This window comes from Podarcis vaucheri (assembly GCF_965113315.1).
Source record: "Podarcis vaucheri genome assembly, chromosome: 5".
NCBI lineage: Eukaryota > Metazoa > Chordata > Lepidosauria > Squamata > Lacertidae > Podarcis > Podarcis vaucheri.
In genome coordinates this window covers 62,200,651-62,213,641 of record NC_138763.1, presented here as the reverse complement: position 1 = coordinate 62,213,641, position 12,991 = coordinate 62,200,651, and the positions used below count along the sequence as shown (strand labels likewise).

The 12,991-nt window shown below is 42.1% G+C and overlaps 1 protein-coding gene across 2 annotated transcripts in view; it reads left to right on the top strand.

The window, feature by feature from the left end:
- The window catches only part of TCERG1L (transcription elongation regulator 1 like), a 185,531-nt gene that overhangs the window by 24,266 nt on the left and 148,274 nt on the right, over window positions 1-12,991 (top strand). For both annotated transcript variants that reach the window (XM_082222900.1, XM_082222899.1), the window contains exon 4: window positions 4,614-4,778. In XM_082222900.1, the coding sequence (XP_082079026.1) occupies window positions 4,614-4,778 (165 nt within the window). The remainder of the gene's footprint in view (window positions 1-4,613; window positions 4,779-12,991) is intronic.

Below are 12,991 nucleotides of genomic sequence, written 5' to 3'. Positions count from 1 at the left end.
TCTAAGAACAACAACTATAATAATAATAATCTTTATTGCTGTCCAATGACCCTTAACATGGATTCAGAATAAAATACAGATTCATACAGACAACCCCCCAGGGAAGGAAGACCAAAGCGTTATTTGTTTAGTCATGGGTATGTTGATCTTTGATTCACATGACTACTGAAAGGAACTTTGCCACGGCCACTGTGATATCATTGGATTTGTCGTCCAGAAGATATTTGATATAGTAGGCTTCAGATTGACCCAGCTGATTTGCCAATAATAGTTTAATCAATAGTTCCCTAGCTTGATCGTATTGTCCGCAATGCAATAAAATATGCCTCATGCAGTCGACACACAGCACACACAGATCCCTTTTTGATAAGGGATACCTCTCAGTCTGCCGTTTAACACTTCTGATGGGAATACATTTAGTCTGGCTTTGGTGAAAAGACGCCAATATGTTGGTACAAATTTCTAAGATATGCAGGTGTCTTAAACTTGAACCCATAGTGAATTCCTACTGCTAATGGGCCACAGATAAAATGAGATTGAGATTGGAGATCACTATGTGATAGTGCCTTTGCCAGAGCCTTTGCCTCAGAGATTCCAGGGTGGTATCATAGCTCAGATGGTACAGGAGAGAAGGTGGCATACCAATCGAAGTGGCTTTTCTAACCATAATTTTCATCCATGAGCTGGTAAACTCCTCATTGTTTAGGTATGCAAGTAACCTCTTCCCTTGGCCAAAGACTGAGATCTTGAGCCAGTATCTCAGGGCAGCCCACCATGCTTTAGCTGATAGAGGACATTCGTCTGTTTCTAAAAATAGTGCAGTGGTACCTCTAGTTACATACTTAATTCGTTCCAGAGGTCCGTTCTTAACCTGGAACTGTTCTTAACCTGAAGCACCACTTTAGCTAATGGGGCCTCCTGCTGCTGCTGTGCCGCAACAGATAAACCTGTCAACTGTCAACAGGTTTACCATACCCATTGAGCTAATCACCCATCTCCTACTACCCTTCTGAGAAATACCCTACTCTACCCTCCCACTATATATAAGGGTCTGGTGACTTCTGTTTCAGTGTATCTGAAGAAGTGTGCATGCACACAAAAGCTTGTACCCAGAACAAACTTAGTTGGTCTATAAGGTGCTACTGGACAAATTTTTATTTAATTATTATTACAGTGGTGCCCCGCAAGACGAATGCCTCGCAAGACGAAAAACTCGCTAGACGAAAGGGTTTTCCGTTTTTGCGTTGCTTCGTTAGACGAATTTCCCTATGGGCTTGCTTCGCAAGACGAAAACGTCTTGCACTTTTTTTTTAAAGCCGCTTGAAGAGGTGCAGTTGCGACGGACCGTGCTTCGCAAGACAAAAAACATCGCAAGACGAAAAGACTCGCAGAACGAATTCTTTTCGTCTTGCGAGGCACCACTGTATTATTTCTCCAGTATGCTGTGACACACACATGTGACACTTAGACTCATAGACTCATAGAACTGTAGAGTTGGAAGAGACCATGAGGATAACCTAGTCCAACCCCCTGCAATGCAGGAATTTTGCCCATTGTGGGGCTCGAGTCCACAACCCTAAAATTAAGAGTCTCACCAACTGAGCTATCCCTAAGATCAGCAAGAAATGAATAGCTTTACCGCAATTATATGAAAACAAAAAGTATGCCTCATCCTGCTTGTTACAGTGGGAAATGCTGAACTTGAACTTACCACCTTATATCTGGAAGGTAAACATTAAAAATTTAGCTGACAGGATGCATGCTAAGAGTTGCTCACTTATATTAGGTTTGGGCCATTTCCGGTTGCTACTCTGTGGGGAAACCAGCTGCCTTTGGCACAGTGCACTTCAGTGGATTTCAGATGCTGCTTGTTAATCAATGCAGTCAAGCAGCACATCATCTCCCTCCCATCCAAAGGTGTCCCAGTTGGTTGTGGAGAACATAGCAAACAACTTGCAAACTAATTTGCTGTGGACATAAAATCTGTCTTCCAGTGTGACACTGAATGGTTCAGCATCTATCAACAATCTGGTGGGGTCGTAAGGCTCTGCTAAGGGACTCTATAATGTACAGGTTACAGTGGAACCTCAGTTTTTGAGCATCTCAGAAGCCGACCAATTCAGAACCCAAACACCAGAAACCTGGAAGTAATTGCACCTGTTTTCGAACATTTTTCAGAAGTTGAACAGCTTCCAGGGTGTTGTCCACCACCACCCCCATTGACTTTGTAGCCAGCCGTTTGATATTTGGTGTTTCTTTGGAAGCTGAACGGTCTTCCAGAACAGATTACGTTTGAAAACCGAGGTTCCACTGTATTTCCATCTCTGCAACATCCACTATGATGACAAACACTTCTCTAGTAAAAAAAACAACCCCAAACCAACCAATTCTAAAATCTCAAATCTGCATCCAGCAGGGGAATCAGCCATGGTTAGTCAGGTATCCTGAGTTTGATTAAAACATTTTTATTTATAAAGTGAGATATGCAGAAAGCCAGCTGTCCGCCTTAGTCCCAAGAGAAAGATGGACAAAGTTCTGAAAGCGGAAGAATGCTGCTTAAAACTAGATTTTGAATGCACTTGAGGAATGGTAGGAAGTCAGGTGGTTGTTTTATTTCTCTTGCATCTTTTCTGGACGTATACCCTCTTTTTTCTTTCTACATTTTATTTGGCGTTTTAAAAGAAAAAGTAGATCAAATGCATCCTGTGACATCTAGGCCAGTTCATTATTAAACTTTTCACCTCCTTGAGCAGATAGACTATATATTCCCAGCAATCATGTAGGTAATGGCATCAAAAGAAAATCTGTCATATAATATATGTCGCTAGGAAATGCCTAAAGTCATGACTCAGATCAAACAGGGCTTTTTCAGAATTGCTACTCGCCTTCTATTGCTGTGAGGATTTCCGCCTGAACTGAAAACATTTGCTAAATGATGTAATAAGCTAATGATTGCTTAATTTTTGAATGCAGAGCTCAGTGCAGAGAGGGTAACAGCTGTTGTTTGTCAAATTAACTTTCCTTAAGTTTTTTTACTATCCATTTTCCTGTTGATTTAGCATACTTAGCAGTGATTAAGCACCAAAGGTCTCCTCCTAAACCTGTTTTGTGGAGGTAAAAGCTATGCAGGAAAAGGTTAATTCTTCCTCATTGTCACAGTATTTCCCACTCCTTAATGGAATCAACTAGCACATCTCTTCTGCTCTTAAAAGTTAGAAACCCTCTGATAACGTATTCTTCTGCTTCATTTGAGGAGCAAATATAAGGGCCATTTCACATGCTAAGGCTGTGTACACACCATAAACTTAAGGCACACACCCTCTAAATCCTGGGAACTGTAGTTTCCTAAGGGTGCTGGGAATTGTAGATCCATGATGGGTACAGTTCCCAAGATTCTTGGGCAGGGGAAGTATAGTGTATATGCAGCTACACAGAACCAGGCAGTAAGACCAGACCATAAGGGCAAGTGGAGCACTAACTGCAGTCTGCAGCCAGCCTCCACCTGCCACCAGCTTCCTCCTTAGCCTTAGTTAGTACAACTCAACAAGGAAGAGGATGGGGACAAGTCTTGAATTAGTAGGTTCTGCCTGTGATTAGCTCTGGTTCTACTTACTGTTACTGCCCTGCCAGTCCCAGTGGACACTGGCCACTACTGGGAGTAGGCGATTGTTAGGATGTGGTCTGGGGGTCTGATCCTCATGTTTTGTGCAGCTCCATTTTAAAGTTGGTTCCCCCCTTTACTAATAGGGTGCCTTAATGCTAATTTCTCAGAGGCAAATATATGCATGCATTAGCATATGCATTTTTATGCAAATTTGTGCCATGAGCTTGTGTCCAAGCTCTTTCAGTGCCTAGCAGCAGCAGCCCCTCCCTGCACAGAGGCTATCTTTGGCTTGCTACTGATCATACACTGAAGAGGAGCTGCACCCCATTATAGCTTCTTGCCAAGTGGAACACCGGAATCTAACGTGTGTTTGGAAATGCATTTTATCACTTTAGTCGTTTATATTTTCCGATGTACACCTAAATATGTAACGTCTGAAAAAATTCACTGTTGTCAGCTGTTCAGTTGTTCTACTGGATGGTGAATTATTCTGATTTGTTTTTAGGGTTTTTTTGTTAATTTTAATTGTAAACTTCCTCAAAGTCTTCTGATAATCAATATGTTAATAGATTTTTTTAAATAACAGATCATTTATTATAATAGATTTATTTATATTATGTGGAAAGCAAGGTGCAAATATGTTGCATGCAGTTCCCACCTTTTCTTCCAAGGAGCTCAACTTGTTTCATAGATGAGCAATGATTTCAATCTGAGTCTTCTGTATTCAAACCAAACTCTCTATCCACTCTTCAGCATCTGGTGATTGAACTCCATATCTGATACATATCTGATACATACTAGGTTGTAAAGGTTTTCCATGGATTACAAAAAAGGGAATATCTTAACCATGCCAAAGAGATGGAGAAAGGAACAGCTTTGATAGAATCTTTCCTTTGACTCCTCTGGGACTTCTGCAGGATTAGGTTGCTGAGTGCATGATTTTATGTGAATGTCAAAAAATTTCAATGTTCAATGAATATAATGCAAATCATACTTGGTTTTCTCATAGGTGGGTGCCTTAAACAAGCTGGCAGTAACCAGACCATTGCATTTGCAGCAGCCATGGTATCAGTAGATGCAGATGCCCCTCAGGGACCATCGACAAGTATCCAGCCATGTCGTGTGCTAACTTTGTCACCAATCAAAATACCAGTTTTGACATCACCTTTCCCAGGTATGATCCATTTCCCTTATTTATTATTGTTAAACATTAAAAAAAATCTGTGGTTTGCAAATTGGTAGACCAAGATGAACTACTACATTGTAAAGTTCCTGGTTTAGGTTTCCAAAGTAATTGTGGTGGAAGTTGGATACTGTAAAGAACATTGGAGCATTTCAGCTTTGAAGTAGATCCTGACAGAATTTTTTCTAAGAAGCCAAAATTGTTCATGTGCAATTGCTTAAGCTTTGTCTTCCCATTTCTCCTATTCCTAATAATGGCCCCACATTTTGAACTCGTTTTGGGGGCATCCGTTTTGACATATCCATTTGTGCTCATTGGTTGCTTCAAGTGTATGATCCTTCAGTGATTTCTAGAACGTTGGTGGTGTTTTGATGACGTGTGACATAACATTGCTATTGGGGTGAGCATGGGGACAGTGAATATGAATGAGACAATGCACATGATAAGTTTCACTCAAAAGTTGTGTCTTTTGTATGGAGTTAGGGGCCAGAGCAATCTGCTCTGCATGTAGACAGTTCCAGGTTCAGCCTCTGACATCTCCAGGTAGGGATGGGACAGAACACCTGCTTGAAACCCCAGAGAGCAGCTGCCACACTGTGTTGACAATACTAGACTAGATGGACCAGGGTCTGACTTAACAGGAGGCAGCCTCTGCATGAAAGCTATAAAACACCAGCCTTGCAATCTGAATGACAGACACATTCCCCCTGTCTCTCTCCCTTTCCCTCTCCCTCTCATGCATTTATTACTTGAAATAAGCTCTCAGAATGACTTACAACAGTCAATACAAAATATCCTTATTTGGCCTATCACCCTCATTCCATGTTAACTAGTAAACATCTTCTGAGGACTTTCCAAGGGCAAATGAGCTGTTCTTTAATCAGTGCAGGAAAAACAGCAGCCTCAAATCCTATCACGATTTCTGCCTCCATCCTTTTATGTATGAGGCTCCTTCCATATCAATGGAGAAGCATTCCAGTGAGAAGCAGTTGTCATACTAGATGCATTTTTAATGTACAGCTATTATAGCATGTACTCCATGTGAACTACCTAAGGCTTGATAGAAGATTATCACAGCAGAAGAGCTCTTCCATTTAGATAACTGGCTTGGCTTTGCAATGATAAACATGTCAGGTTTCGACAGCAGTTGTTTTCCTCAGGAAAATAAGGCAGATAGGATATCAAATGGCATGTTAGGAGTGCCTAAGCAATAAAACCATTATCAATCATGCACAAGAAATTGCATTATTCATAGATATCCTCTCTTGCAGAATGCACAATAGGACTTTTTAAAAAAAAAAATGAAAACTGATACAGCTTGGATTGTGTAAACACCTCTGACATCAAGCACCTTGTTTCTTCCTGTCTTCTGGTTCACACTGCATTATTGGTGATCTTCTGTAAGAGATGGAAAACTACAGGTGTGGGTTGAAGCCAGCTCTCTTGTCTACCTGGAGCATGGTGGCCCATTGAAAACTTACCTGAAGGCCAGATCCTGTAATACTAAGAGCTAATAGCCTAGGCTGGGGGTCCCCAAACTGTGGTCTGAGCTTTGTTCAGGTGGTCTAGGATGTGTGTGTCAAAATACAAATAAAAATCACATGGCATCTAGCCTAGTGCATTAGACTTAGTACAACATGCAAAATAATAATAATTAAGTAGTCTGCCAAGACTCTCATCAATTTTCACATGGTCCATGGGGAACATAATTGGGAACCACTATTGGAGGCCATTGGACCCTTGGCAGGAGTTTGAAATGACTCTGCCAGTGTCCAATTATTTAGTTGATAATGCTCAGTTAGGAGATCTGATCACTGAAGTCCATATGGCTTTGGTTCATGACCCAGATTGGCACCCTATCTTACTATGTCTCTTGGAACTGCAAAAAGTCCACAATGCAGCCCTGCCCCCCCCCCCAAGTCTGCGTCCCACAATTCCTATTTGGTGCTACAGGAAGGAACATAGATTATGGGAAGCTTCCTTGTGAGTATGCCTTCTGTTACTAATTAGGTTACAACAGTTTCATAGAGCAGGAGGGAAATGCTAATTACTTAAGCTTGTAAATAAATCTTCCATAGCAAAGCAAACATGGGATACAATGATAGCTGTCTAATTAAACAATAAACTGAAACTCATGTTTCCAGGATGCACAATGGCAGTAAATAATTGTAAACTGAGGGTGAGTACATATGACTATTTACCAAGATATGTTACTTGGTGAGGTGGTCACCTCCGTTGTAACCACCTTCCTGGCAGTGAAGAGAATTTCAATATTATTATTATTATTTATTAAATTTGTATACCACCCTATACCCATAAGTCTCAGGGTGGGTCACAGGATAAAATCACAATATAAAAACGCAAAATGCATATGTCTCCTGTACATGATCAGAGATTGGGAGGGTGGGGGGAGCAACACCAGTGTCCGAAAGGCAACTCAACCTCACTGCATTCACATTCACCACAGCCATCTAGTCATGGACAACTTAATGGTTGTATTATTGCAATGCGTTTTTTTGTGGGGTTGCCCATGTTGATCTGGAGGCTGCAACTGGTACAGAACATGGCAGCTAGGTTGCTTGTGGGGGCAAACTACCACCAGCATATAACACCTGCAAAATTGCTACCCGGCCCAAGTTCAAGGTGTTGGTGTTAAGATATAAGTTCCGATATTGAGGCTGCTTTATTCCTTATGTACCCATTATATCACTATGGTCTGTGGGAGAGTCTCTTCTGTGAGTTCCAAAGATCTCAGAAGTCCATTCTGCAGTAACTCATAGCAGGGCTTTTAACGTGACTGCCCCTGTTCTGTGGAACAGCATTGTTTTTGAAAGATGACAGGCATCTTTGAAAGATGATCTGCACTTTCTGTAAACAGCTGAAGACATATTTGTTTCAACAAACTTTCCTAAGGGGGGCAAATAGGTCTTCACTATGAGTGTCCATTTGCTAGGGTTTTAGTTTTGCTTTAAATGTGTTTGTGTTTTTAACTGTTTTTAATTATTTTATGTGTAAATTGCCTCAAGACAGTAGTTTAGAAGGCAATGAATAAATTAATTCTAATAACACTAACAATGACAATAATAATAATTCACCAGAACCTTTGGAGTATGTGCAAATAGGTTGAAATTTGAGGGAATCCTGAGTTTAAATGGATTAAGCAAGAGCGATACCTGGTAATAATTAATATGTATGCATAATTTTGGCCCTGAAACAAATGTCTAATTGTGACTTAATGCTACTTCAGAGGAAACTCTTCTTATAGTAAAATATGTGGAGTACCCATTTTCTCCTGAAAAACACCTTAGTCATGATATTTTCCCATTGAACTGCATGGTTGACAAGATATTGAAGTTAAATTAAAGTTCCTTTCCCGAAAGGTAAAAAAAAATGGTCAATTGGTCAAAAAGTAGTACTCTGCTGTCAAGAACAAAATTACATTTCTGTTTCTCTACAGAACTTAATGATTGGGAAAACATCAAGGAAGCAAATAATCTAATATAGAGCTAATCCCATGTGTAAAGTATATTTTACAGCCAGTCTGCCTTTCAGTTAAAAAGATCAGTATGTCGACATTTATAAAGCATGACTTATTGCCCTCAACTCCTACCAAAATAAATCTTTGGAAGAAGAGTGCCATCTGCGAACCCCAGAGATTATTGTATTTTCATTATCCAGTTTGCAGAATAATATGATAATGAGCTCTCTTTTCATATTTGCCATCCATAAACTTTAGAGAGGGCAATCTAATCATAATAGAAATAAACAAAATGGAATAATATAAGAACCTTTCATTTAACACTACCACCGTCCTATCTTTGCATAGCAGGTTAGATTCTGAAGAAATAGTGTTACAGGAGTATATTAAACAGTTAAGGGTTTGCTCTCCTGTAGCGCCTTGAAAGAAAACAATATTTGTTACATATATATTTGCTTGTTAGTTAATGGTACGACTCCATTGCACATCAAGGTGGTGGTGATGATGATAGCATTCCAATTGCAGTTGTTGGCAGCTAGACATGTATTAATCGTTTTTGGATGTAGATGTGAAATCTCATTTGTATCGCAAAGCATATCCAGTCAGTTTAATTGGGCTTGGGTGAGCATTGCAACATCAATGTCATGGAAACAGATGCACATCTGTGTCAACAACTGGCACCAGGGGCTTCCTGCCTGCCTCTCTCTTGCTCAGATGGAGCATGTCATAATAGTTGATAATAATGTTATGCGGAGACCTCTGGCAAAGGTTTTTGGGTCGAGGGGATGAGGGAGTGTTACAAGGTAGTGAGTCCCCCAACCCTCTAGAGCTAACGGGTTGTGGGTGTGGGTGTGTGCAGGGGACACCATTCTGTTGGAAGCTGCCCAGATTGGCTGGACCAACCCAGTCAGATGGACGGGGTATAAGTAATACATTATTTGTTTGCGTTTGTTACGTTCTGCTAGTGCAAGTCTCTTGCTCTAATAGAATGGGAACACTAGATACCTCTACCACTAATAATGTTGTTAGTAACAATTTTTGATTATTACTTGATGATGATGAAGATGATACACCATCTCCACCTATCAAGAGGAATGTCTGTGTTGAGGTCTTCAGGCAACCTGAAAGAGGAAGTGTAGAAATGAAAAATCACGGGAGACGAGAGAGGCAGGTGTAGCTAGGCGTCTCTCAGGGCGGGCCCTGAGAGCCTATTTTATTGAATATTGCAAGCATTGCCACAGGTGGGCCTGTGGCTGATTGGTTGATACATACACACAGAAACTTGTAATTGGTTAACATAAGTACTAAGGCGGGAATTACATCTGAAAGGTGGGGATTACATGTGATCATTTATCATTGATGGGGAGAGGCTGAGAATCTGCGCTAGAACTGGACAGGCGTGAAGCCTCCTAATTGAATTGTAACTAGGGATTAATTGGCACAAACAATATAACAATCGGGTTCTGTATATGCGGTCAGCTAGGCATGGAGAGCAGGTACAGTTTGTTTTCCATGAGCTTGGGATGTCTGTTACTTAATGATTGATCATAGCATGAGACAATGTAATAATCAAGTTCTGTGAATGTGGTCAGCTAGGCGTGAAGAGCAGGTTCGTACACTGTGTGCAAAAGCAGGAAAAAACCTACAAGCAGAACTTCTCAGAAAGCATGAGAAAAGAGGAGCAAAACTTCCCCAAAATGGAGCAGTTTTGTGTAGAAAGAGATTAACAGTTATGTGCAGAAAGAAGACTTCCCTTTATCTCCCCCTTTCTTTTCTTGTTTGCGAGGCATTCTGGGTAAATAAGGCAAAAATATTTCAGGATTAGTGGTGTGCCAACAAATGCCCAAAATAAGTTCGCCAGGGTCGATGGGACAAAAATATTTCGGGATACGTGGTTTGCCAACGCATGCCCAAAATAAGTCCGTCCAGGATCGATGGGACAAGAATACTTCGGGATACGTGGTTTGCCAACGCATGCCCAAAATAAGCCCGTCCACATCTCACCTTAGGTTTACTGTTGGTGTTGCCATTTCGCAAAGTAGGCGGCGAGAAGTTTATTAGGTGGTTGAGGGGGAGAGAGAAGCCGAGAGAAAAGGCTTATGAGGCCAGGAACGCATTGAAGGAAGCAACATAACAAAATTAAGATGCATATAATGACAAGGGCATATTGAAAGAGATTACGAAGCCAAGTAAGATTAGGTCAAATGAGAGATCTGCTTTTGGATGACTTTGGAATTATCAGTAATATTGAAACAGCACATGTTGTCCACTTTTTCACAGCCATAATGATGAAGCATCAGCAAATAGTGATAGCAGAACGATTTTGTAAAAGTCCATAGTGAAAAAGTCCATAGTGAAATTCACTCTGTTCTTTATTCAAAAGGTGAGAAGCTTGTGAAGTAAAATTCAGGGCTTCTTCTGCAGAACAAGCTAAAGAGTTAATGTTCATACGATTCTGTACAGCCAATCCAGGGACTCCTAAGAGAGAAACAACTAAAGAGATATATTCAGACCTACTGAAAAAGGAGACAAAAGCATCACAATCGTTAGTCATTTTCACAAAGCGGCGATATCAAGAATGGGATAAAGGATCCAGAACACCAGGAATAACCTGGATTCCTTCTTTGGTCGCAGAAAATTTGGGTAAAATTAAGCCTGCGACTTTAGGAGGTAATTGGGTGGTCATAAGCACAATTTCACCAGGTAAAACAGTGTCTTTGGTTTTTTGATTAATTAAGTCGATGGTAAAATCAGAGCGTGTATCCTTTGAGATGGTTTTAATAGTGGAGACTAACGGCGGAGGGGGGGGGCTCCCTATTTGTCCTGGCCCGGGAGTGGGGCCCCTAAGGAGTTTCCCGAACTCCTGCACTGATTTGCCCAATGATAGCCTTTACCGCACTTTGGGCATTTCTTGGAAGGTTTAGCCTTATTGGCATCACCATTCCTGTGCGCCCCACCGCCAGGTGCTCTGCATTCTTTTGCAAAATGACCTGGGCGATTGCAGTTGAAGCAGTTGCTATTCCATCCAGCATTCCTGTCACATAAGTGGATTTTAAAGCGGAATCAGCAATGGCCCTTCTTAATTCTCTCATTACAGAATAGGGAAGGGTTTCGTACAACACCTGTTGCTGCGCAGTGCCTGGGTTAGTGTAGGAAATAGGGAAAGCTGATGGGGTTGAGCTGGAGACAGGGAAAGCTGATGGGGTTTCACCAGCCCACACAGATTCTTCCTCTAAGGATAGGAGCCCTTTCTGCCTTGCCTGGGAAAGTGCAACACGGACAGCTCCCGTGAAACTGGCAGGAGCTGAAGCAGGCAAGGGAGGGGTGGAAGGAGGGAGGGAAGAAAGTGGGGGGGAAGAAAGAGGGGAGGAAGTGGATGTTGGCTGAGATGCAGGCAAAGGAAACACAGGAGGGAGGGAAGGGGGGATGGGGGTGGTGGTTGTGGGCTGAGGGACAGCTCCTGTATGAGCAGATGCAGGAGGGGGGGAAGGGGGGGTGGATGGGTTGGAAGCAGGCAAAGGAGGGAGGGATTGGCAGGATTGTGCAGGAGGCAAAAGCTTAGGATAAGGAGGGGGATTGTCTGCAATAGTTAGAAGTGCAGGAGCCGTGGGAGACGCCTGAGAGGCCAGGGGCCCTAAGTTTGCCACGGCAACTGCGCACTTCTGCCAAGTTAGCAGACAGTGGATAGGAGCCCTGGGTTCTTCAAAAAAGGTTTTTCCAATCTTTTGCCAGGCCTCTACCCCCAAGGAACCTGCCTCAGGGTACCAGGGGCATTGGAATGCAATCTCACATAGCAAACGTTCAATTTCCTTTAAAGAAACATGAGCACCTGCACCTCTCTGTCTGACTAAATGGAGCAGTTCAGTAGCATGCACTTTCTGGGACTTTGTAAGCTCCCCCCCCATACTCACGGTGTAGCCGGCTAAGACTTCTCCAGTCGAGTGAAGTATGAGGCTGGCTGACTGCTTCGGCTGCGCAAGGGATCTGGCACGTCGGGGTCACCAGATGTAGAAATGAAAAATCACGGGAGACGAGAGAGGCAGGTGTAGCTAGGCGTCTCTCAGGGCGGGCCCTGAGAGCCTATTTTATTGAATATTGCAAGCATTGCCACAGGTGGGCCTGTGGCTGATTGGTTGATACATACACACAGAAACTTGTAATTGGTTAACATAAGTACTAAGGCGGGAATTACATCTGAAAGGTGGGGATTACATGTGATCATTTATCATTGATGGGGAGAGGCTGAGAATCTGCGCTAGAACTGGACAGGCGTGAAGCCTCCTAATTGAATTGTAACTAGGGATTAATTGGCACAAACAATATAACAATCGGGTTCTGTATATGCGGTCAGCTAGGCATGGAGAGCAGGTACAGTTTGTTTTCCATGAGCTTGGGATGTCTGTTACTTAATGATTGATCATAGCATGAGACAATGTAATAATCAAGTTCTGTGAATGTGGTCAGCTAGGCGTGAAGAGCAGGTTCGTACACTGTGTGCAAAAGCAGGAAAAAACCTACAAGCAGAACTTCTCAGAAAGCATGAGAAAAGAGGAGCAAAACTTCCCCAAAATGGAGCAGTTTTGTGTAGAAAGAGATTAACAGTTATGTGCAGAAAGAAGACTTCCCTTTAAGGAAGTTTGCAGTGCTGTTCAGACTGGGAGAGGGAGGAAGAGATAAAGGATGCTTTTATCTCCCTTCAGCTTTTCTCTACCATACCATATCGTAT